Source organism: Pleurodeles waltl, chromosome 6 (genome assembly GCF_031143425.1).
Source record: "Pleurodeles waltl isolate 20211129_DDA chromosome 6, aPleWal1.hap1.20221129, whole genome shotgun sequence".
Taxonomy (NCBI): Eukaryota; Metazoa; Chordata; class Amphibia; order Caudata; family Salamandridae; genus Pleurodeles; species Pleurodeles waltl.
This window is the reverse complement of record NC_090445.1, coordinates 1232863924-1232891667: the sequence shown is the minus strand read 5'-3', so window position 1 is coordinate 1232891667 and position 27744 is coordinate 1232863924. Positions and strand designations below refer to the sequence as shown.

At 45.4% G+C, this 27744-nt stretch overlaps 1 protein-coding gene across 2 annotated transcripts in view; it reads right to left on the bottom strand.

Moving 5' to 3' along the window:
* USP54 (ubiquitin specific peptidase 54) overlaps positions 1 to 27744 on the bottom strand; it is a 1958070-nt gene that overhangs the window by 766270 nt on the left and 1164056 nt on the right. For both annotated transcript variants that reach the window (XM_069240548.1, XM_069240549.1), the window contains one exon: positions 7421 to 7688. In XM_069240548.1, coding sequence (XP_069096649.1) covers positions 7421 to 7688 — 268 coding nt within the window. The remainder of the gene's footprint in view (positions 1 to 7420; positions 7689 to 27744) is intronic.

Sequence of the window (27744 nt, the reverse complement as noted above, 5' to 3'; positions counted from 1 at the left end):
ATGAAACCATATAGGTCTGGGCGTACTAACTGGTGGATCAACAAAGTATTCTGTTCTGTTTGCTAGGATTTTGCACAAGATCTTGTAATCAATGTTCAACATTGACAGCGGGCGGTATGAGCTCACCTCAAATAGATCCCTGCCGGGTTTGGGTAGCACCAATATGAGTGCTTCACGTAAACAGCACGGCAATTCACCCCGTTGGTGTTCAGCACTATAAATATCCAGCAGCCGAGGTGCGAGTGTATACTTAAAAGAAGCATAAAACTCAACTGGGAACCCATCAGTACCCGGTGTTTTCCCACGGGCCATCTTCTGAATTGCCATATGTATTTCATCTATGTATAGAGGTTGTTCTAGGTCATGCAATTGAGGCGGCGTTAATCTGGGTAAAGTGTCACCCCGTAGGAAAGATTGTGTGCAGCCAGGGAAGAGTACTGTTGCTCAAAGTAGTGGGCAAAGATATTATTAATCTCTTCCTGAGTATTCACCACCTGGGCCCTGTCATCCCGAATCGCCTCTATGACAGTTCTAGGAGTTTCTGAACGTAGTAACCACGCTAACGTGTGTCCCGGTTTGTCTCCATCCATGTGTTATCGGACTAGATATGTGTTATAGTCTACGTTGCAGAGGCGCTGTAGCTCCTCTCAGTACTGGTGCCGCTGGGCAGTTAGAAGGGTACGCTCCCTAGGGGTAGTGACCGCCTCCCTCTCAAGTGTATGGATATTGTTTTCAAGTTCTAACACACTGCAAGAGGATTTCACTCCCCAGGATGTAGCTATGCAGTGGCCTCTCAAAACCACTTTCATTGTGGCCCATTGCACCCCCAGGTCACCCATGGAACCCAAGTTGTCAGTAAAGTATGTAGAAATATATGAGCCTATTGTCTCCCTATATACTATTTTGTGTAAGGCCTCTGCCCTCAATCTTCACGACGGGATGGGCAGACTAACCCTACCCCACTGGAATGGAATTTTAAGGGGATTGTGATAGGATAAGGTCCTGCCCAGATTTCTGCAACCCTGTATAAGGGGCCAACACTCTGAATTACAAAAGAAGTAGTGAAGTTGCATATGTGTTTGGTGTCTCGGCGCGTACTAGGAATATTCTCTATCCCAGGGTGACTTAGGTGCCATATATCATGCAGGCCCAGGGAAGAAGAGCAAAGTTGAAAGTGCTTGGTGGCCAGTAGGCCAGGGGTGTTCTGGATGGGAGGTACTGAGCGGTCCAGTGTTGTGTCATGTATGCTGTTGAAGTCCCCCTCCCCAGAGTCCGGGTGCTTGATGGTCTTGTAGTAAGGTTGCGGAAAGCATATTTAAAAAGGCACCCAGAGCTGAGTTAGGGGGATAAATCGATGTGATCATGTTTGAACACCCATCTTGAGTGCCTTCCAGCAGACCATATCGTCCTACTCTATCCACATGAACCTTCTGTTTAACAAACTGCACCTCTGGGGCAACTCAAATATGAACTCCCCTAACATAAGCGGATTATCCTGTGCCACAAATCTGGCCACCCACCTCTGGTTGAGCTTGAGCAGTTCTCCATTTGTCAGGTGCGTCTCCTGTTGACATGCAAAGTGTACCTGTCTGCGTCTAGAGTAGGCATATACCTTGTATCTTTTAGCAGGAGTGCCCATGCCCCGGATATTCCAGGTTAGAGCAGCATATCTAGCAGCCATTTCAAAGAAATACGATTTCTAAACTGACCCCTATCCCCCCCCGCCCATCTCTCCTAATCATTCCCTCCAAGAATCAGGCATCACCATCGCCAGCTAGACACGTCAGAACAACAACATAAACATGTGCAACAACTCCCTGAACACAGGCCTGAACATCAAGAAGTGTCATGCCACAACTCCCATAACTGTTTTAACCTGCGCGCAAATGGCACTTATCATTCATTCAAGTCCATGCAGGGAAGGCAGATATGCCTCTCTTGGGGGGGCGATAAGGAGGCCTGTTATAGCAATAGTTCCATAATGTGGGCCCTCGGGGGAAAAGCCACTTATTTAACCAGAGCTTATTGAGAGAACATGTGCAGCCTCGGTGAGCCATCAATGGTGCAAACATCCCACATCTGGATAAGCCCGCAGGGCCAAGCAAAGGCAGAAAAGCATCAATGCCTTCATAAGACGTCAGCTGTGCGTGAGGTGAGTGCCGGGCTCTCCACTTGCGAGGTCAGGGAGGATGTTGTAGACTCGGTATCTGAGCTTGTGTCAGTGAGTGGATTTCTCTGAGGGTGGAGAATGGATTAAAAGTCAACTTTGAGGTTCCAAGCACTGTCTCCACCTGCTCCTTCGCCGCCTGAGATGGCTTGGCCCTAGGCAGTTTACGGGTGCATCATAGCTTGTGGAGGATTAACCAGGTCGACTCATCTCAAACCTCCTAAGGGGAATGCATTAAACCTTTGGCATGCAGCCAAGTCCACACGTCCGCTGGGGTGATAAACATCTGAGTTGAGTCACCACCGATTACTCTGAGTTTCACCTGCAACAGAAGAGCATATTTAAAGTTCAGTTCTCTGAGATGTTGCTTAACCTTGCCATACAAGCTGTGCTGCTTCTGCACCTTGGCGGTAAAGTCAGGGTAAGCTGTAATACCCACGTCTTCATTGTGCCACGGGCCTTTCGTACAGGACAATTCAAGAATTAAGTCAACTCTGAAATCGAGTTGGCAAGCCACAGTGCGCCGAGGTGGAGCACCCGGGTTGGGTAGCCTCCTAGGTACCCTGTGGGCCCTCTCCACAGAAAAGAACTTTGTGGTGTTGCCTGCCAGTACATTGTCAATCAACCATTTTTCAATGAACAGCTCCACATTAGGGCCCTCCGCTCGCTTGGGAAAGCCCAGCAGTCTAATATTATTGCGCCGAGAACTCCCTTCAGCAACCTCCACTTGTCTACGAAGGGAAGCTACTTCCATTTGGAGATGCACCATCTAGGTCTGCAGCTCCTGAACCATAGCTCTCACCACAGGCTGCGCAATGCCCCAAGCGCCTCACCAAGCCTGCAAAGTGTCCATGGCATCAGGGGGTGATCCAGCTCCCCCGCAACCTAGATCCGAGTCCTGGAATCGCGGGCAATTATCTTGGGCGCTGGGGGATGGTAGGGCCTCCACCTGCCCTCATCCCCTTCAGGTGGACTCCTCACTCTCAGTCCCCAGCCAAAGTCTAGGGAAGATCCAGGAGAACACCGATCTCCGCTGTCACGAGGGATCGGCTCTTGCTGCTCCAATACCCCTCCGGAGCCCCAGTGGCCGTACAGCACAGCAGCCCGTCAGCCGCTCGTCACTCCCACCTTAGGCCGCACCACTCCTCTTCACTCCGACGGCCTCGGGGAGCAATCCTGACTCCTCAGCAACCAGACTTGTGTGCCCCCCACCTTAGGCTGTGATTATGGAGCGACATACGCTCTGGTCCCAAGGATTAATGCAGGAGAGAACCACAGGCCCACTCTAAGCTCTTTCTTATGTGTCGGAGCTAGTCGCCATCTTGGCTCTGTCCTGATTCGAGCTGCATTTAACCTTTGATGTACATTCAGAAGGCCAGCGCTGTTCCACTGATACACCATATTAAAGTTCCTTCTCCGTAAGTACCCAAGGGACCTGATTCAATTAGAGTTTAAGGAAGACGTTTCTTTATTATGGATTTTAGGAGACCATACAGCATTTGACCGAGCACTGATATTCATGGGGCATGTTTTCGTGTGTACACATCTTTCTGGGGATGGGACAAACAATTTTAATAATCAAGAAAATAATCATGGTAATGGTATGCATGACTACAACATATGATAATCTCAGTTTTTTAACACAGCATCAAAACATTTTCTTTATGAATTATGTTGTATATCTTGTCTATCTTTGTATTTCAGGTCATACACAGCGCAATACGGGTTCCCTCAAATTGAGACTGTCAATGTACATCGTTTCTTTGCAGTGAGACACCAGTTGTGGTCCATTGAACATGGGACACAATACCTTCTGAACGAGGTACAGCCCATCATGTAGATGAGGCATTAGAACAATGGTCCTGATGAATTGTCACAGATCCAGCTAGGGACAATATCATGCAAAACACATGTTGATTGAGATTTAATTTCATGAAATTTTATTTTTCCATTGTTTTGAACCTTAACAACCCCCCTGTGATTAAAAGTTTGATTAGGGGGTTTAGTTTATTTTATCCATCCCTTCACTCACCTTCTTGGCCCATCTACCTTGCATACACATTGAGTCTGAAATTCCAGACTCGAAGACAGATTTTCAGAAGATTTACAGCAAACAGGCCCAATGAAGGGCCCACTGGGCATTGCAGCACCAGCCCAACAAGGAGCACAGCCCAAGGATGAAGCATGCCACTAACTGGTGGGTGTGGGTTTGGGCTCCATAACACAATTGATGTGGTTGAACTCTGTATGTTCTACCTATCATTTAGACTGCTTTACTGCCTGTAGCCTGCTTTTAACCTTCATAGGCCAGCTCTGCTGTGGAGCCCTGCATCTTCACCTGCACCCAGGTCTCCAGAAGTGACTAAAAGGGCTAGTTTAAGTAGCCACAGGGACATAACAGGCTCCTGCCATCTTGAACCTGCACGAGGTCTCCATCCACCCCTGGACCCTTAGTTGTAGTGCTACGGTGCCCAGGTGGCCATTTTTGAAAACTGAGGACTTGCTGTTTTGAACCTTAAACTTTAAAAACTCATAATTCCGGTTCTACGAATTGGCTTTGATGGTTTTGGTATTAAATAACTTTGTAAATGTACTCTATTTTTCTAAATTGGTTTCAGATCTTATTGTGTTGTGTTTTCACTGTATTGCTGTTTGTCTACTGCATAAATACTTTGCACATTGCTTCTAAATTAAGCCTGACTGCTTTTTGTGCCAAGCTAGCCAGGATTAAGCACAGGTTAATTTAGTGATATTATGTGGTGTACTCTGCATGGTATTGTGGCTGTTGCTTGACCAGGGCTCACACCCTGTCAACCAACAACCCAATTTCTCACACAGGACCTAAAAGAAAGTAGGGAAATGCTGCACCCTAATGAGGCTTGGAAATAGCCAGGACCGTCCATCACTGAGACAGGGCAGAAAGCAAGAGGTGGACCCGGCATAGTAGTGAAGAGGTAACACACAACACAGTGCTACAGGGGATCTTGCTTGTCATGCCCCCCATCACCCAAATATGAAAGTGACTGAAAAGCAGAAAGACTGTAGTAGGTAAGAAGGGAAGAAAGGGGAATGATTAACTGGGAAAAAGCAGATAGGGATCAAACACCCCTTAACTACCTCAATGGACGGAATTGGGTACAAAATAGACCAATTTTTCAAACCTATTTCCACCTATGGCAGGTGATGGAGGGCATATGGAAGAACCTACTCGAACCTCCAAGAAGTTGGTCGCGCTTGTGAGGTGAAATATGGGCCTGGTATTTCAAAATGTTTAAGGGCTTCTTTTACATGTCAGCCCACACAACCATTACAGGTCAAAGGTGAGTATTGGGTCATTTTCATGCTTCCTGGAAATTTTCACTACTTTACTTAACGAAAGGCTTGTGATTCTGGAGGCTGTTTATCAATGTTATGAACAGGGGATTGTAGGTGTCAATGTTTTCACTGGTACTAAATTTAAACTAATGGCTCGGAGTAAGGTCCTTCACAGATTCACCAACGAAAGGTAAAACTATATCATGAGCGCAATTTTTCCATTTGACTGTCACTGCACATATAATCAAGTTCATGAAAAAAAAATCTTGAAGCTTATAATATTGGAGAGCAGCCTTCATTTGTTTTTTTTTTAACAGGAATGTAAAAGAAGAAATTTGAATACATATGTTGTATACATGGTTCACGTAAAATAATACTATGGACCTCTAGAACAGAAATGATTGAAGTGTCCATTGCGTGCAAAATGCAAGCAAGACAATATTAAGATACAAGTACCCAGTTTAGCAAAGAAACCTGCAAAAAGCACTGAGGGCCATATGTACGAACGCATTTACCCATTGACACAGAATGGGCAAAACTGCTTGCTACATCTGGCCCTGAATCTTTAAACGTGAGCATTCAACGAGTCCTATAAGCAGTTGTGAAAAGACAGGACCAAAACCTTTATGTGAATTGAAAGATGACTCAGCTATGAGATCTAACTAACAGACCTATCAATTGCTCAAGATGGCTAATGTCGTGTACTGAAGCAAGATGACATTATCCATCAATTCCAGAAGCAAACTGACATTCAGAGGCTCCTACTGCGTTAAGGTAATGTTATTTTAACTTTACTTCACCATAAAACCGGAGGGTCCTAAAAATAAATTCAATGTCCTACATGCTTACAGTTCCTATAATATCCATCACATATGAAATCAAGTCTAGATTGAAAACAAAATGTTGATAAGACTAAGATTTTTTCAAAACGGGAAATATAGGAAAAAAACAAGAGCACTATTTACTTGAATTAAGCTGTTGTGGGGGTATGTGTCCTTTATAAGATGTACGTCTCAAACAAAATGTTGGCAACATCAAGTTAAAAGAATACAAAATAGTATGCATTGCAGCCTTACAACTAAGGAAAGAAAAAGATGGAGCTACAGAAAAAAGTAGAGACATAAATAAGCTTGGGAACCTAAATGAGAAAGGCCTCGAGGCAACAACAGTAACAGTGATATTTGAACTCAATAGGACATCGTGGTTTGGCTTTTAAATCGATTTTTTTCAAATCTGAATAATTTACCAATGCACCATACAAGAAGACGAAGTACACCATTTCAGGAAATAAATTAAGATTAACCTGAAATAGTAGTGCTCACACCATAAAGAACACAGCCCGAGTGGACGAGCTAATTAATTGACTACATGTACCACACAGAAAAAGTATTTCTGCTAACATTATAAAGTTCAGATCACTTAATGGATAATATAGCACAATGGCACCTTTATTATGTTATATCCCATGAAAAGCCTCAACTGGCTGCCTCCTACTCCTGCATGCCTTTTTCTCACTCACATTCTTTCTTCATCCTCATTTCCTGTGATGAGCCGTGTCTGTTCTCCAGCTAGGTACTGAAGACAAACTATCATTACCAGGTCCCCCAAAATAAACTTCTACCTGTCTGTTCTTTAATATAAGAATTATAATACCAACATAACATTTTGAATTTCTGTCTTTTCTGTCTCTTAATTGCATATTGAGACCAGATGTGTCAATTAGTAAAATCAATATTATTTTAATAATACATTTTGGAGTTTCACCAATAGAGTAATTTGTCAGCATTGGCTTTCGTCATCTTGCATTCTCTAGCTTTGCACTGATCGAACTGGAGATCTGTCATTGTAACATGGTCCCCAGTACATGATGCTCATTATCTTTCTATATAAACCAGTCAAGGGAGTTTATTCAGAAATGGCGACTGACAAACGTTTTACCTGTAGCTGTTCGTGCCCTCAGACAAGGACATATCCATGCTGACTGGGCTGCTGCTATTGCGTTCACTGCTTTCATAGCCAGATTCCATTCTCTGGATCAGGCGAGGTTGTTGTTGCAGTTGTTGCTGATGCTGCTGTTTAAATTGGTGCTCCATTATTTGATGAGCTCCCCGACCAACAATCCAGCTCTTGTACCGGATGCCATACTGTCTTTCCTGGATTTCAGCAGCTGCAGGTACATGCAGCTCATTTTCTGTCATTTCCTTTGCTGTCAAGGAAAGGCAGATAAACGACTTTGAAACTATTCAAGGAACCTTTGTCCATAAGCATTTTTCGTAAGATGTGGCAAAATGTAATTCACCAATAAGAATGTTGAAAGGCTATGCAAGATGCATTTATATGTATTTAAAATGGAAAAACACTCACACAAGCTATAGGGAGTTATTCAGTGGTATATGAGGATCCAGGTCTGAGGAAGTCAAAGAGACAGGGGAGAATTGTAGCAGGAAAGGTTAGAGGATTGGCATTTTCCCCCTAGTGTATCGGTGGGACTTTATTACAGGGATCGGGTGCTACTGTAAAGGGCTTGTGAAAGTCTAAGGGAATACGAATCCATGTGGCGAGCACAGAGGGCCACTTGGATTGTGCATTTTTAGTGTTAGACCACAGCCCTCTTTAGGCGGATAAGATCAGGACTCCCCTGTGTGACTACAGTCCATTGGCAAATAGCTAAGATGTGACCACGATTGATGACATACCCATCTTAGAGCACTCGGTGAAGCAACAAAGAGCACAAGAATAATGGCCAGTGTAGAGACACAGGACGATGCCTAAAATGATAGGTGCTGCAGGTTTCTTGTCCTGTGATCATGGTCGAACTGTGGGCATGCTGTACCCTGAAATCTTACAACTCGAAAACACGCCCACTGGTTGGGCGGATCAGGGACGGTATTAACCTACATTTCATGAGGCAATACGCCCCAAGATAAGGTACAAATCAGCATGTCAAAAATACAGTAAAAAAAGAAAGGATTGTCTCAATAGGTGAGTTCTGGGGTAGCATTTAGAAATTTAGGAATATTTATTACAAAACTTTTTAAAGTACAATACAGAAATATTAAAGTACAAATGCAGCTTTTTTAAACTCAATCATTGATTGCCATTAGAGCTCTTGCTAAAAGGAAACAAAAGAATAATAGGCAAAATCAAAAATAGATTGTCACAAATATGCAGCAAAAGAAGTTAAAAAAAACACGAGAGTTTATATATGACATTTTTTCAAAGAAATGCATGGAAACTGCAAAATCACTGCAGTGTGAGCAGAACACTTTTCAACAAATCAGAATAAAGATGTTAAAATCGCCATACATCCCTCTCATCTATGCAGTAACTCACTGCATGCATAATGATTCACCCCCTCTGACCTAATGTCATTCCAGAGGTGACAGAACAAACTAGCTACATAAACAAAGGTGAAACACTGTGAATTAAAGTAATAGTGTGTTTGAAGTGGTAGATCTGAGGAAAAATGTTACATTAGTGAGCCCATACATTAGAGTCTTCTTCAAGAACATGAGCTTTTCAGAAATGTTAGACTACATTCAACAGAAATAATAACAGTGTATGTTGCAGCCATTTGAACAGTGTGACGTTAAAGCCCTCATTGAGGTCTAGTTAGAATAAACCAGGAAAACTCACTTTAACAGGCCATGTGAAAATCATTTCAAAGGCAATAGCATCAAGTCAATGTACACGTCTGAATTCAAGCGTAGACTACTATTCTGAACATTCTTAATAATGCATATTTTTGATTAATTTACAAAACCTCTCTCACAACTAAAGACTACCTTTCAGAAAAAAAATCTCAAAGAAATATTTTGCTGGCAAACCTAACACATCCTTCCAAGTAAACGGGAAGCCAAAGACACAGATGCTGGGCATGGCACAACTAACACCTGGAAAAGTCATGTTAATTGACTCATTTTAAGGACTAAGGGCCTCAATGAGAAGAATAAATTAGAGTGGCCAAAATGGAATCCTACATTGAAGAAAAATGGATTCTGAGAAGAGACACAAGTGAACGGGCTAGGAGAAAACACTGCAAAGCTTTAAAATAGGACACTGAACCACATAGAGGAAGGTGCAGCAGGATGTGGAGAATCTCGAAAATAACCCAATAAGATTGCGTTCTGAACCTCTCTCTTTGCCTGAGGGGTGGATGGTGAGGCTCTACTATGAAAAAACAATAAGGGGATGGATGGAACGCTTTAATTAATCTCAGCCACTGGCAATCGCTCGGGCCCGCATCCCAATCCATTATTTTTTTTGCCCACCATGCAACCTCAGCATGGACCTAGCTTTATGCAAATGAGTCTTGACCCTGCTCCTTGTGGGAACAGTCCAGCCCGAATTGCCAGGCCCTCCCTGAACCGCAACACAAGCTTGGTTCCAGATTCTTCTGCAGCAAGAAAAGTAATGTGGAAGTGCACTAAATGTAGTTAATGGATGTCTGCTGCTTTGACTATCGTTTTCTCAAAACCAATGATTAAGCCATGCTTCCTCATCCACACTGCTTACTACCACTGACTTACAGGAGACAAAGGATTTGTTTTGAGGAAAATAAACACAAGGTTCGTGGAGTACTCCACTGTGTTTGAGTACGAGGAAGGAAGGGATGCCGTGGTGGTCTGATCCTCATCTTCCTTGTCCACCTCTCAGCATTGTTTCGAAAGCTCTATGGTTACTTAAGAGTGAAACCTAGATTTGGGTGCGTGGAAAAAGTTAATTGTTACAAGATGTTTTTAGCTCTCGCCTGAGAAAGCGTATGCGCTGTGACTTGAAAGGCATTTTGTTAGCATAAAAGGCACTTAGAGACAGCCGTGGCTTACCACAGGTTGGCTACATCATCACTTATTTTTTTTCTGCTTCAATCAAGCTTCATCGAGGCAGAACAAAATTATATTCAGACTGCGTAAATAAATTATATTTTTGTAAATATTGATGTTTTTGTTGTATGATAAACATGTCCTTTCATGTTGTCTTTGTACTCTCCCTCCCAGTCTCTTTCCATGTTGCACTTGCCTCCCTCCCACTCTCCCTCCCTGTGGCTTTTAACCGCTCTCTCCTATCTCTGTCTTTATTACTGCTTCAAATACCCTACACCATAGCTGAGAAAGTTTATTCTGATACTGTGCATATCTTTTATGTTTTAGTTGTATTGCAGACATGGTAACCCTTTCAGCTAATTTCTCTTCCTCTGTCCGTCCGTGTTTTGCCTTACCTACTTGCCTTTACTTACCATTCAGGGGTTTGAGATGCTGTTGTAAGCAGCAAGCTTAAAGCAATCTTAAAATAATGAATATTTTAATTATTTAGTTATTATCAATTAATTACTCGTGAGAGGAACATGTGTACACATACAGCAGTGTAAAACTAGATCGTTCATTTATTGGGATTCTCTGCTGCAATCTAGTAGGGATATTCGTTGATCTTCGGTTTCCACGGAAAAAAACGCTTTCCTGTCCAGGGAAATTTTACCGGCCATAATCAGTTGAATCCAAAAAACGGACAACCTAATTATAAAGCTTCTTTGAGTCCAATAAGCAAATTATAAAACGTTTTGCAGAACCACCTATATCCCCCAAACTCAGTCTTCTTTGTGTGACACCCCAAAACAACAAACTCAATGCAGAAGAGGAAAAGTTATGACTCGACTACCTCTGTGGTACCTGGGCTTTTTTTTTTTTTATAAGCACTTAGATGACACCAAAACCTCTAGGCATCCACGAACACATTTTATTAATGTACTTACAGAGCATAAGAGAATGGCATCTTGGTTATAGGACAAATAGGGTGAAACAAAATGGCACCAGTAACAAGTGAACCATATGAACATAAGTATATTTTGAGACCTCTCTGGAAGTGGCAAAAGTGACAGATTAAGCATAACTGCACAGGCAACGTATTCCACAGATTGGGTATGAAAACCCTCAAAGAATTACTGCCATACTTGGCTTGCCCAACGGATCTTGAAAAGGGCTTGGGTTGTCAATTGCAGGTTTTTGACTAACACATGAAGTACTACTCAATCTGAAAAAATAGACATAATTATAGTGGATACTCCAGGAGGATCAAACAGATCCACGGTGCCAAAAGGTGGTGCCTCAGCTCTGACCTGGCTCCAGGATTCACATCAGATCTGACAACACAGAGCCACATAAAACACTGGCTCCATGTCCATTTTTCCAAATCTTTACAGGCGCAGACAAGGGTATCAAGATTGACAGAAACTGGCGTGAAACTTAACTGGGACCTTAAGAAAAGTCACCTAACCATGCTTCAGAATCGGGAGGTGAGGGAGCAAATGAAGACTGTAGTTGGCTAAAAAATCCACCAGAACGATTGTAACCTAAAGTGAGTAACTTGTTATTCTGATTGTTGGGCCTGGCTTTTTGACAGGGTCATCCCCAAACTTTTTGCCTTCCACCTTCTCTTTTTCTGACCTCAGTTTTGCTGGCTTTTAGACTCTGCGCACTTTACCACTGCTAACCAGTGCTAAAGTGCATATGCTCTCTCCCTTTAAACATGGCAACCTTGGATCCTACCTGATTAGACTATTTAATTTACCTATAAGTCCCTAGTAATGTGCACTATAGGTGCCTAGGGCATGTAGATTAAATGCTACTAGTGGGCCTGCAGCACTGGTTGTGCCACCCACTTAAGTAGACCCTTTACCTTATCTCAGGCCTGCCATTGCAAGGCCTGTGTGTGCAGTTTCACTGTTACCTCGACTTGGCATTTAAAAGTACTTGCCAAGCCTAGAACTCCCCTTTTTCTACATATAAGTCACCCCTAATGTGTGCCCTAGGTAACCCCTAGAGCAGGGTGCTGTGTGGGTAAAAGGCAGGACATATACCTGTGTAGTTATATGTCCTGGTAGTGTAAAACTCCTAAATTCGTTTTTGCACTACTGTGAGGCCTGCTCCCTTCATAAGCTAACATTGGGGCTGCCCTCATACATTGTTGAAGTGGCAGCTGCTGAACTGAAAGGAGCAGGAAGGTCATATTTAGTATGGCCAGAATGGTAATACAAAATCCTGCTGACTGGTGAAGTCTGATTTAATATTACTATTCTAGAAATTCCACTTTTGGAAAGTGAGCATTTCTTTGCACTCAAATCTTTCTGTGCCTTACAATCCACGTCTGGCTGTGCTTGGTTGACAGCTCCTTGTGCATTCATTCAGACACACCCCAAACACACCCCCTACTGGGACCCTGGCAGACAGGATTGAACTGAAAGGGGACCTGGTGCACTTCTTAGCCACTCTTTGAAGTCTCCCCCACTTCAAAGGCACATTTGGGTATAAAACAGGGCCTCTGCCCTACCTCATCAGACACTTGCTGGAGAAGAAACCTGAACCAGAAACTACATCCTGCCAAGAAGAACTGCCTGGCTGCTCAAAGGACTCACCTGTCTGCTTTTCTACAAAGGACTGCTGCCTTGCTGTTGGCCTGCTGCCTTGCTGAACTCTTGTCTGGCTGTGAAAGTGCTCTCCAAGGGCTTGGATAGAGCTTGCCTCCTGTTCCCTTAAGTCTCAGGACCAAAAAGACTTCTCTTTTTCACTTGAACGCTTCGTGCGCCGAAATTTTAGACGCACAGCTTGTTCCGCGGCAAGAAAAACGCCGCACACCGACGCTGATCAACGCGACGCCTTCGGACGACCAGAACTTCGACGCATGGCCTCACAAGGACAACGCCGCCCGACTTCCAGAGGAGAAATCGACGTGACGCCTGCTGTGAGAGCGACATTTTGACGCACAGCCCCGCAGAACGACGCACAGCCGCAAAACAAGCAGGAGAATCCACAGACAGACCCGGGACATCTGGTAATCCCGCTACCCATAGAAAGAGACTGTCCGTGTGCTGGAAAACGACGCACGACTTCCCCGCGTGAAAAATAACAACGCAAGTCCGTGTGTGCTGGGGAGAAATCGCCGCACACCCTATTTTTCCACATATATCTTCTTCTGAGGCCCTTTGCAGAGATTTTCCACTCCAAACCAGGTACTTTGTGCTTGAAAGAGACTTTGTTTGCTTTTTAAAGACTTAAGAAACTTTATATCACTTTTCAGTGATATCTTTACAAATTCATATTGCATCTTTGATCGTTTTGACCTGCAAATACCCAGATGAATATTATATATTTTTCTAAACACTGTGTGGTGTATTTTTGTGGTGTTATATTACGGTATTGTATGATTTATTGCACAAATGCTTTACACATTGCCTTCTAAGTTAAGCCTGACTGCTCGTGCCAAGCTACCAGAGGGTGGGCACAGGCTAATTTTGGATTGTGTGTGTCTTACCCTGACTAGAGTGAAGGTTCTTGCTTGGACAGAGGGTAACCTGACTGCCAACCAAAAACCCAATTTCTAACACTGATGGTTACTTTTACCGGAAGATTCCCCACCACTAATATCAATACTCCAGCAGTACCTTCAAGTTAGTAGGTCTGAGAGGGTCAAACAAGGATATCATGCATCACAGATATGGCAAAATGTCCATCCCTGCAGACTTCAGAGTCAAGGCAGTAACTTGTAAACTATAGCCCACACTGCAAAGACATATCGAGGACAGGAACGTCCCGGAAGAATGCAAAAGAAGTGGCCTTCTTCCTGGTGGAATGTGTCCTCATGTCCTCAAAAGGCTTCTTCTTGTGGGAGCATATTTTGATGCCCGCCACTTTCAATCGAAAACTGTCTGCTTCTGAGTTGTCTTGCCTCTCATAAAAACAGCATAGCCAAGAAAAACACTGGTAGTCAATCTAGTATTTGTGAGCCCCCCCAAAAAAAACTGAGGATCCTGCAAATATCCAGACTGTGCAGTCCTCCACTTTGGTTAGATGAGGTGGTCGGGAACATGTCAACAGAGTGATGCACTCACACATATGAAATAGGGTAACCACCTTCTGCAGGAAGGAAACCTTAGAGGGTCGGGAAAAAGTATTAAAAGAAGGATGAACATGAGAGCAGAATGGGTCTATGGTGCATTGTGCAGGTGTATGCTTATGTTTCTGTTTTTTCAGTGTGCATTCACTGTTTTTTGGGTCATTGTCCGAAATGCTGTATGTGATTGAAGCAGTCAATAAGCTTTGTTAAAAAAAAAAAAAGGGGAGGAAATGACAAAGCCCACAGTTCTCCAACATGACCCAAAGGACAGCAGACAACAGCAGTGGAAGAGAGGTAAATACACGCACTAACTTTGCCATATGTGTCCACCTGCACAATATATGACACGACACCCCACATACACACCATTATCTGTTACCATTCCATCACAACACAACTGGCACATGCCACAAACAAACATTGACGGAGAGCCATTACACAATGTACACTCACCATTGACACTGCATCCACACACAAAACCACAACAACCGACACAACTACATACTAATGTACACAAACACTCCCACACACAAGCACAACTACGCACATCACAAAAACAACCACACCTCTCACCTGAATTCTGCATGCAGCTACACAACGCACAACATACACAACAATATCACAACCATATGCAGGTGGCACACATTGACACAACCACAGCACCACTCCAGCTCCCTCCCCCTCATCCAGCCAATTGCATCCACACATACATATACTGACTCTCACACACAACTCGCAACACAATATGACCGGTACTGGTGCCTTGGCAATGTGTGCATGGACACAGTTGACAGGTGTGAATGTACGGTCACTGTGGTGCCAGCATTCATTTGCCAATGAATACTGGCGCCATAATGACGGTGGTGTATGTGTGCGTATGGGTCTTTTCTGCGTGGGTAGGTGATAGCAGTGACAGCAGGTGTTATCCAGTTGCGTCCAGTCATAGACAGGGGTTGTATGGGGAAAATAAGGTCAGTTTTCAACCCACCCTCCCAACCCCCCAACTCAGACATGGAGACCGGACCACCAATTTCTCTTGGCGGTAAGGCACATCCAAATCTGCACTGTGGGTAGGGTGGCTGGGGTCCTACCAGCATCCCCTTTTCCCTTCTCTTCAATGCAGGGAGTATTTCTTGGCGGCAACAGCAGTTCCAATGCGGGTTTTCGTCTATTAGACTGCCAACATCTAAATTTGGTGAGCAGACCATCACAGCGGTAGACGGGTTTCCAGCCAAAATGTTGCACGTGGGACAGTTACTGCCAAGATCCAAATCAAGCCCTTAGTCTTGTGTCATGAAGGCGGAGGCTTTGGGAGTACCGCTACATAACCTGTCCTCCCATTGTGAGAGAAGGACGCACCCAGTGAAAGCATAAGAGTAGGGCATCAGGATTAGATTGCCACACACTTTGTAGCCAGTCCAGCACAATCAAGATAAGCAGTGCACTGTGATAATGAAGCTTTTTGTTTGGAACCCAAGGAATCAGATAAGGGAGGAAGCATATACTGAACATGGAAGTTCAACCTCAGATGAAGCTTGTCTCTCAGCAGACACAGTGCAGCAGAACTGTATTGCTAGGAACTGTGGACAATGTACCTTCTTGTAAGATGCAAATAAATCCACCAGGGGATTGTCCTACAGAGTGAAAATGGACTGAGCCACTCCCATGGGAAGATGTCACTCGTGATCACTAAGAAATGGGCAACTTCGATCACTGACCCGCATGTTCACGGAGGCCACCAGGTGACTCATGACCAGACAGACATTGTGAGCCTAAACCCAGGACCACAGCTTCAGTGCCTCCAGACACAAGGGGTGTGAGTCCCCACCAACCTGTCTGTTGTTGTACCACATTGAGCTTGTGTTGTCTGTCAAAACCTGAAATGGTTGAAGACAGATAAAAGGTAGGACCAGGAGGAAGCTTAAGCAGTTGAATGTGAAACTTCTGGTCAATGGGACACTACTGGCCACTGATCTCCCACACATCAAATTGATTATCTCAACCAAGGGAGAATGCACTACCAACCAATGTGGCCACCACCTGTAGATTACAGAATTACTTGCTGCTTTTAGGGTGGTTTGCAGGTCTTGAGGTGCTTCAGTTGAAATTCAAATGTTGTCTGCCAGCATTCCCCAGAGCTGGTCCTAGTGAAAAGAGACACCACCCCTTGGCATGTATGTGGCATGCAGAGTGCGGAACCTGCAAGAGGTGAGCAGGCCCAGAAGACAGAGGATGGTTGGGGCATTAAGAAGAGCTCCTGCTCAAAACATTGGGATCATAGTTTCCCTGATGAATGAGATATACTTGGATGGCTATAGGTGTGACTTAGGTAGGTTGATCAAAAATCACAGGTCGTAGATCATTCAAAACCAGTTGTGGTTATCCCACCTTCAGTTAGTCAACAAGCACTGGTACACCAAGATACACAACCTGTGAAAGGCACCACCACCGATTCACATTTGTGAAGGCTTGAAGAGCTGATGTTAGCCCAAACCCAAGAGCCCCAAATTGAAAGTGGATGGAAGCCCTCAAAAAATCCAGGTGCAACTGCAGCCTCAATATATGAAAGTAAAACATCCCACTCGCAAGGCAAAGGACAACATCAATTATTTCAGCTGTAGAGCCAAAACACACTGCTTAAGTGTAGCACCCTAAACCTCTCCTTGGATAGAAAAGCTTTCAAATTGCTTAGATCCTCAATGGGACAGGGACCAACATCTTTTTTAGACTGAGAAAGTGGTAGCAGTAGCATCCTTCCCCAATCTTTTTCTCTACAACCAATTCCACAACACGCTTGGTAAACACGATAAGAACCTCCTGAAGCATAAGGTAGTCATGATTGTCTAAGGTAGCAGAATGAGCAGATGGGATTGTAAGAGGCAAGTCATAGGCACATATCACACGGTTATTAGACAGACAACCCCTACTCTGCACTCACAGAATCATACCTGAGTTTACAGAGACACATTTCTCACCTAGCAATAACAAAGGCACCCCACACACACTGAACTGACAGAAGAACACTCTTCATCTAACACATGCATGGAGACACAGCCATGAATTAGCACAGGCACACTGTTCGCCTTACATTCACAAGGCATGCCTCTCATCAGCAACGCACATAAACACAAATCTCACCATACACTCATAAAGAAATACCTCTCCCCTCCATTCACATAGGTACAATGCAACGAGCACAAATTTATTCTCACTCATTCAAACACAACCATCATGCTGCATTTACAGATGCACGCAACTCACAATTAACTCATTGTCACACTGCTTACTAACAAGCACAATATTCAACCTGCACTCACAGAGGCAGACCCCTCAATGCACAGATATTGGCACACCATACTTCCTGTACTCACATGGGCACACTGCTCCCTTTGCACTTATAAATACATTGTTCATCCAGCACTCACATAGACATATTACTTTACAACGTCACTCATCCTGCACTCACACTGCTTACTCTAAACTCACTTTGGCAGAACACTCATCCTGCACCCAGAAGCACCCCTGCATTCACACAGGAAAACTACTCACCCTGCATTCACACAGATGCACCTCTCATCCGGAGCTTACATGGGGACACTGTTCAAAGTGCACTTACATGTAAAAACATACACTTCACTCATGCAAACACACTTCTCATACCGCACTCCCCCAACCATAATACTCTACATGCCCTTTATTCCAGCAGTCACAAATGTGAAACAAAGCATTCACACAGGCACATTGGTCTCCTTGTACTCACATGGAGAAACCTTTTAACATGGACTCACATTGGCATAACTGTCACCATATGTTCATACACAGATATTCCAACTCCTGTATTTACACAGATACACCTTTCACAACTGTCACACTGCACTTACATTAGCACCCCCCTCCCCAGAAATTACACTGGCAGGCCAATCACCCAACACTCACACAACTGCACTCAAAGAAGCACAGCACTCACCTCACTCACATGGACATACTAAACACCATACATGCACAAGGGAACACCTATCACCCTGCAGTCATATATGCAATATTGTATTCACAACCCTCATCCTGCCCTCCTCCTATCTGCAAACCTCTCCTCTGGGTCACCACTCACAGGGACATACCTCCCACCCTGAAGTCAACTCTGGCTCACTGCTCACCCATATTTAATGAAAACCCTGCACTCACACATGCACACCACTCACCATGCACTCACACAAATACACCGATGCACACTTTTTCCCCCACACTCACACATGAACATAACTCACCCTGCACTGACATGGGCACACCCATTCCACTGTACTCACTTAGGTGCACCACTTACATGGGCTCACCTCTCACCCAGCAGTCATACAGACACACTCCTCCCACTGCACTCAAATACGCTCATCCTGTACTCACAGATGCACCTCTGCACTCAGATAAGCACACCTCTCACCCTACCGTCACTCTGCATAGTCACACTCACAAGGGCAAAACTCATAACCCTGCACTCAGAAGCCACAACCCTCCACTTGCACTCACAATGGCACACCACTCACCCCGCTTTCACACTGGTAAGCTATTCACCCTGCACTCATATAGGCACACCCCATTTATGCAGACACAACTCTTACCCTGCCTTCACACATGCACACTGCTTTCCACCAGACATATCCTTCACCATCTACTCACACAGACATATTCCTTTCGCTGCACTCAGATACAAACACTGCATGAACTTTACTAGTTTGGTATTGCGCCTGCTATCACACAACTTGTTGTTGTGCTGTTAGAAATTGCTGATACTATTACCTAACATAATAATAGTCATTTCATCAACTTCAAAGCTGAATGGGCCCTTCTAATATTTGCCCACACAAAGTCTACATTTTAGATTTCCCTTTTACTTGCTATCTTTTTCTAATGATGACTTTTTACATATTTCCACTAGCACAAGAATGTTGTGCATATGCATTTGTTCCTGGAAAACACCATTGCCCTGTAGTCTGCACATTTGTTTCCAGGATCGTACAATCTGAAAGTGATGCCCTTGTTTTATTTTTGTGTGTGCTTGTTAGGTGATAGCTCTTTTTGGGGGATAAACAATTTTTTATTAGTTTAGAGGCATTAGATACAATCATTGTCAGTTGACACTTCAATCACACTACAGCATCTATATAAACATATTTCTTGACAAAACATTGATTTTGGTCAGACTTATACAAAAGCAATTCATTAGCACAGAAAGAATATTTGAAAAGGCCACTCACAGAACAACTTAAAACAATTTGCCCAGCCATTTGCTCCAGATCGTGTCATATTTGCGGGGGCACCCCTGTGCCTCATATACTGGTTTCTCAGAGCCGATCCATTCTGGTACCTCCCATAACCTCCAAGACCCCTTATATAACAGGTAGGGGGGCAAATGGGACCTCCCAACCCAGTACCTTTGAAAGTTCCTCCAGCAATATAGTCCAACAGCACTTTATATGAGAGCATAGCCATATCATGTGATAAAAGTCTGCCGGTGCTGTACCACATCTGGGGAAGGCAGGGTTTGCTTGAACTCCAGCTCGATGTATTCTCATGTAGGATAGATATACTCCATGTAGGTAGTATGTCTGTATAATTCGAAGGCGGGAGGATATGGTGATAAGTCGAGAGGCCATTAAGGCATCCCGCCAGTCTTCTTCCTCTATCGGCCCGAACCATCCCTCCCATCTTGCCCTTACATGGATTAGGTCTTCTGGGGCACTGTTAATCATCATTTTATATATCTGGGCTGCCCCCCCTCCCCATCGCTCCCAAAATTAATTTAGCCTCCAGTGGGCTATATTCTGGCGGGGGCAAATGTCTTAGAATGCTAGCTGATAGGTCACTTGCAGCTCTTTAAAGGAGCATAAACGTGTTCCTCACCATACATCTCCCAGATGTGATATTCCCAGCTGATCCCATCCATGGAACCCCTGAAACGCAGGCGTCTCTCTTAACCAAGTGCCTCTCAATGGAGGGGTTTGCAGGATCAGTGTGGCCATCCATCTAGTGTGCCTTAAAGCTGCCTGACATGCAAGAAACACCATTCTGGTCCCTGAAGCCACATCCCCGGCCGGGAATTGACAATCCATTCAAAATGTCTAACACCGTAGGAAAGTCCAGCACATTAAGCTCCAGTTTATATGCTGGGTCTGACCATCCCTCCCACAAGCCAATCATGTATAACCAAAAGTTGGGTTGCCAAATAATACAGGTAAAGATTAGTCATGCTCAACCCTACATCGTAGGGGCTCGGCTGACAGTGTTGCAACACTATGTGATGACTGTTCCCCTACACAGAAAGGACTTTAAGGTCTGGTTGAGGGTGTGGAACCAGGTGTGTGGCAGTGGGAACAGTAGGTTTTGTAAGATGTATAAGAACCACTGGAAGATCATCATTTTGAAGAGTGCAATGAGACCTAGAATGTTTAAAGGGAGGGTGCGCCATCTCATCAGGTCTGCTGTCGCATGTTGTGTAAATGGCCTCAGATTTAGGGCCCATGCCAAGTCAGGGAGTAGTTCCATCCAAAACCCCAGATATTTAAAACGTAGTCACCTGAGGGGCACGTTGTCCTGCCAGGCAAAACAGTCATGTGAGTGCAACAGGGGGACGATTATAGACTTCAGAGAGTTCACTCGAAGGCCTGAAGCTTCCTCGAAGCACTTCAGAAGATGCAAGCAGCGTGGAACTCTGTTTGCCGGGTCTGCCAGATAGACCAAAACATTTTCTGCATATAGCACTATCCTGTCATCATGGCTACTACTCTACTGCTATCCTCTAAGTAGGGAATCTGTCCTGACCATGTATGCCAGCAGTTCCATCGACAGGGTGAAGAGGGGGGGAGAGAGAGCAACCCTGGGGTGTACCTCGACGTATGGGAAAGGCTTGGTACAAGACCCCATTGATCTGAACTTGGGCTTCAGAGCTAACGTATAATGCCTGCAGCAGTCTGCAAAAATGTGGACCCAGCCGAACTCGTCTCAGCACCAATTGCAGGTAGCTCCAGTCCACTGAGTTGAATGCCTTCTCAAAGGCTACAAAAAAAAGGCAAGAGCCTCAGACAGCTGGTAAGCAAGGGCCACCTGAAGTCGGCAGATACAGTGACGTGTGCTGCGTTTTTCCTTAAACCCACACTTGTCAGGGTGTACCAGTAAGGGCAAGACTCTCCTGAGACGGGAAGGCCATTATGGTGGCAAAAATCTTATCATTTATTTATTAACAAGATGGGACCATAATCTGCACATATACGGGATGGGGGTTGTGTCTTAAGAATCACTACTATTGAGGCCATATCCATCCCTGGGGTAAAGGCATCCACATCTCTATATAGAGCCAAACGTCTGGGAGTCAACTGCTCACAGAATTTGACATAATATTCGTATGGAAAGCCGTCAGGTCCTGGTGTTTTCCCAGGGTCCAAAGCCATGATAGCCCTCTGAATTTCTGTGTCTGAGATGGGTTCATCCAGCATTTCTGTCTCAGCCTGAGGTAGCCTGTGGGGGGTAATGTTGTTAAGGAACTGGGCCGAGTAGTTGGGGTCAACTGAAGGAGAGGCCATATAAAGGGATCAACAGTATTCAGCAAAAACGTTTGAGATTTTGGGGAAGGTACGTACCATGTGGCCCTGCAAATCCTCAATTTCGGGAATGACCCTACATGGCTGGTGGTGAGGCACCAGCCAGTAAAGAAGTTTCACGTTTTTGACCCCCCAACCATAGACCCTGGAAGTGGACGCCCTCCATAGGTGTTTACCCGCCTACATGGACTGGTCACGTATTTCATCTCAGATTAGAGCTAGGTGACTGGAGTCTGTTTCATTGGGGTGCCTCGTCAGCCCCACCTAGAGCTGAAGGCCCTGAGCCTCTAATTGCTCAATGTGGGAGGTACTGGCCACCCGGAGAGTGTCCCGGGTGATGAGAAAGAACCGATGTTTATGTGAAAGTTCACCTGCCATTTAGTTTGTAAGTAATGAATACAGTCTTTGCTTTGGAGGTGCCAAGTGTTAAATCGCCACATGGGGCGAATCCCTGTGCTAGCAGACCCTACGTGTGCCAGGAGAGGGGCGTTGTTGGACCTGGCTTTTTGACGGGGTCATCCCCAAACTTTTTGCCTCCTTCCTCCTATTTTTTCTGACCTGTTGTTGTTGGCTTTTGACCTCTGGGCACTTTACCACTGCTAACCAGTGCTAAAGTGCATATGCTCTCTGTGTAAATGGTACTATTGATTGGTTTATCCATGATTGGCTATTTAATTTACTTATAAGTCCCTAGTAGAGTGCACTATATGTGCCTAGGGCCTGTAGATAAAATGCTGCTAGTGGGCCTGCAGCACTGGTTGTGCCACCCACTTCAGTAGCCCCTTAACCCTGTCTCAGGCCTGCCATTGCAAGGCCTGTGCGTGCAGTTTCACTGCCACTTCGACTTGCCATTTAAAAGTACTTGCCAAGCCTAGAACTCCCCTTTTTTCTACATATAAGTCATCCCTAATGTGTGCCCTAGGTAACCCCTAGAGCAGGGTGCTGTGTAGGTAAAAGGCAGGACATGTACCTGTTTAGTTATATGTCCTGATAGTGTAAAACTCCTAAATTCGTTTTTACACTACTGTGAGGCCTGATCCCTTCATAGGCTAACATTGGGGCTGCCCTCATACACTGTTGAAGTGGCAGCTGCTGATCTGAAAGGAGCAGGAAGGTCATATTTAGTATGGCCAAAATGGTAATACAAAATCCTGCTGACTGGTGAAGTCGGATTTAATATTACTATTCTAGAAATGCCACTTTTAGAAAGTGAGCATTTCTTTGCACTTAAATCCTTCTGTGCCTTACAATCCACGTCTGGCTGGGCTTGGTTGACAGCTCCTTGTGCATTCACTCAGACACACCCCAAACACAGGGTACTCAGCCTCACTTGCATACATCTGCATTTTGAATGGGTCTTCCTGGGCTGGGAGGCTGGAGGGCCTGCTCTCACACAAAGGACTGCCACACCCCCTACTGGGACCCTGGCAGACAGGATTGAATTGAAAGGGGACCTGGTGCACTTCTTAGCCACTCTTTGAAGTCTCCCCCACTTCAAAGGCACATTTGGGTATAAAACAGGGCCTCTGCCCTACCTCATCAGACACTTGCTGGAGAAGAAACCTGAACCAGAAACCACATCCTGCCAAGAAGAACTGCCTGGCTGCTCAAAGGACTCACCTGTCTGCTTTTCTACAAAGGACTGCTGCCTTGCTGTTGGCCTGCTGCCTTGCTGAACTCTTGTCTGGCTGTAAAAGTGCTCTCCAAGGGCTTGGATAGAGCTTGCCTCCTGTTCCCTGAAGTCTCCAGACCAAAAAGACTTCTCTCTTCCACTTGGAAGCTCCGTGCGCCGAAATTTTCGACGCACAGCTTGTTCCGCGGCAAGAAAAACGTCGCACACTGACGCTGATCGCCGCGACGCCTTCGGGACGACAGAAACTTTGACGCACGGCCTCGCAAGGACAACGCCGCCCGACTCCCAAAGAGAAATCGATGCGACGCCTGCCGTGAGATCGAAACTTCGATGCGCAGTCCCGCAGAACGATGCGCAGCCGGAAAACAAGCAGGAAAACCACGCACAGACCCGGGACATCTGGTACTCCCCGCGATCCACAGAAAGAGACTGTCCGCGTGCCGGAAAACTACGCACGACTTCCCGCGTGGAAAATAACGACGCAAGTCCGTGTGTGCTGAGGAGAAATCGACGCACACACCAGTTTTCCACGTATCTCTTCTCCTGTGGCCCTCTGAGGAGATTTTCCACCAGAAACCAGGTACTTTGTGTTTGAAAGAGACTTTGTTTGCTTTCTAAAGACTTAAGACACTTTATATCACTTTTCAGTGATATCTTTACAAATTCATATTGCAACTTTGATCGTTTTGACCTGAAAATACCCAGATAAATATTGTATATTTTTCTAAACACTGTGTGGTGTACTTTTGTGGTGTTATACTATGGTGTTGTATGATTTATTGCACAAATGCTTTACACATTGCCTTCTAAGTTAAGCCTGACTGCTTGTGCCAAGCTACCAGAGGGTGGGCACAGGCTGATTTTGGATTGTGTGTGACTTACCCTGACTAGAGTGAGGGTTCTTGCTTGGACAGAGGGCAACCTGACTGCCAACCAAAAACCCCATTTCTAACAGGCGTGATCAGAGATTCCTTTTGGAAGAATTAGAATATCATCAATACCACTGCATTCTCCAGTTGAAGCAAGGCTAAGATCTATTCTAGTTTGCATGTGGTGGGCTGCTGATGTGTGAGTACACTGTCGGGCCCGCGGATGCCACCTTCTCCATAAGTCACTCAATCCTAAAGACGTGAGCCAGTAATCCCTCCTAGGATCAATGACTGCATTGAAGTCACCCCTTTCAGTGTCCGTCCATAGGGAAGCTCTAGTAATATCTTTGCCAGGCCTTTTCAGCAAGTTTGTAACATCCCTGGAGGAGAGTAAACACTCACTAAGTTTATTGGGCGGTCTTCTATCATACCTACTAGAGCGATGTACAACCCTTGGATGTCTCTGATTACCTTGTCGACCACTATAGGCAGGAAGTGCCATAGCAGGATGACTACACCCCTGGAACCTCTATGGAAGCCAGAATGATAGATTCAATCAGTTCAAGAAAGGGCAGCATTGCCCCACCAAGTGTGTCTCCTGCAGTATCAGTATGTCTGGGCTATGGCTGTGAACAAAGGTGAAGACTGCGCCACGTTTTATTTTGTCCAGGAGACCATTTACATTTCAAGACAAATCTGAAATGGTCGTATCATCACAGGTAGGAAGTCAGGGGACGCTCATGAAAGCTTGTATGTTGCCTCCATAGGGCCCTCGCTCAGTACGCATAGCCTCATGATTGTGTCTGCCGTAGGTGCTTGTGCGCTGTTACATGCCTGCCAAACTAAATGTCGTGAACATAGACTAACACAAAAAACAACAGAAACCTATTGAACAACTTACTTTTCTACCACCCAACTCCCTCCCCGCCCCATACTTCCCCCCAGAAGCATCTGTCATCCATATAAGACCAACACAATGAAACTCTTAACGGAAAGGAAAAAATGAATAAAGTAAGCTATCGGGTTGTGGGCAACACCTCCATATTATAGGATTCTCTTCATCAGTACTAGATCATCGAACATGGCATGCTAGGTCATGATCAATCAGTAAAATGTAGCCCCAATGTAGTAAAATGTAGCCCCAATGTAGCGTCACCGAGTCCAATGTTAAATGATGGGGTTTTGGGATAGTTAGTAGCATTGAAGCTGGGGTTGTCAGAAGGTGTCCTGGTCCATAGGGCCTGCGACACCACCTCAGCAGTTCTCCCAGTCTCGCCTGTATGTGCTGGTGGGCCTGGGCGCTCTGTCCTTGGAGATGCCGATCAAACCCTTTGCGATGCCCTCCACCCCTGAGAACGCTGGCATTTCCTCTGGGAACTTGGGTTCATCCTCCAGAAGGCGAGGGGCAGCCCGGGCTTACTCTGATGGCGGACTACGTCCAGAGTGGGACAACAACCGCTCCTTGATAAGCCAAGTCGACGCCGAAGGCGGTGACTCGAAGAGCCACATTTTCCCATTGCAGGTCACTCAAAGCTGGGCTGGAAAGAGGAGACAATATGCCCCCCCCACCACCCTTAGGGGGTCATTCTGACCCTGGCGGCCGGTGACCGCCAGGGTCACCGACCACGGGAGCACCGCCAACAGGCTGGCGGTGCTCCCGAGGGCATTCTGACCGCGGCGGTTCAGCCGCAGCCAGAAAGGGTAAACCGGCGGTCTCCCGCCGGTTTACCACTGCCCTTGTGAATCCTCCATGGCTGCGGAGCGCGCTCCGCAGCCATGGGGATTCTGACACCCCCTACCGCCATCCTGTTCCTGGCGGGTCTCCCGCCAGGAACAGGATGGCGGTAGGGGGTGCCGCGGGGCCCCTGGGGGCCCCTGCAGTGCCCATGCCCATGGCATGGGCACTGCAGGGGCCCCCGTAAGAGGGCCCCGCAAAGTATTTCAGTGTCTGCTAAGCAGACACTGAAATACGCGACGGGTGCAACTGCACCCGTCGCACCCCTGCAACTACGCCGGCTCAATTCTGAGCCGGCGTCCTCGTTGCAGGGGCATTTCCTCTGGGCCGGCGGGCGCTCTTTTGGAGAGCGCCCGCCGGCCCAGAGGAAATGTCTGAATGGCCGCCGCGGTCTTTTGACCGCGGTGCGGTCATTCAGCGGCGGTACCTTGGCGGACGGCCTCCGCCGTCCGCCAAGGTCAAAATGACCCCCTTAGTCTCTGTTTGACATCCAAATATGACCTGAGTTGCTGTTGGACCTCCCTAGTGTAATCTGGAAAAAGGAGGACCTTGGCCTCTCTACACCGCAGATCCGTTTGAGATCGAGCCTCCTGAAAGACTGCATCTCTGTCTCTAAAGTTCAGGAACCGCGCTATCACCGGCCTGGGAAGGGCTCCCGGGGTAGACCTCGCTATCAGCACACTGTGGGCCCTCTTGATTGCGAACCACTGCGATAAGCATGCCTTCACCAATCACGATCTGATCCAGCCATCAAGGAAAGGTGACAGCTCATTTATGCTAGACAAACCAAAGAAGATGTTCTGTACCTCTTTCACAGTGCAATAAAAACATTGTTTTATTATATATACAGCATCCATGCTAGGCTCTGGTCGAGGAGCACCTAATGCTTGGATTATCATACAACCACTGTGACTGAGATGCAGCCCTGCTGACTCCAACCTTTACCCTGCAAAGGAACATAGCCTGTATGCTTAGACCGGTGTCTTGACACATAAGACCAAGGTATTGGGGTTAGACTATCCCAAGTGATCTGGCAGAGGGGACTCCTGCTATGCTTTCTTTAGTATAGGTGCCAGAGACAAATAAGAGTAGAGTAACATTAGTAACAATTAACATTATTGAATTGTTTGTTGTTTTCAGCATTCTAATAATGCTAATTACAGTAATGTGTCTCATATGCCTAATCATCGCAGCTCACTTTTTCTTAAGAAGAATACAATAATTTCAATAAATGTTTTGAAAATGCATTTTTGTATCTTTCTTGTGTGTACCATGAGCATCCAAAAGTAACAAACAAAAGTATAAGAGCTGTTTCCACAAATTCCTTGGGAATAGGAGTAGTCATGTTCAAGGTTACCAATAACATCTGTTAATTACCCGGTCAAGTTAGGGGTTTAGATGTGGTGCTGTGAGCTAGCTAAAACAAACCAACATTTACTGTGGGAAAACATAGACTAAGGGTCTGATATAAATTTTAGCAGATGAGTTACTCCGTCATAACAGTGACAAATTTCCCGTCCACTGAAATATAAATCCTATTACATCCTATA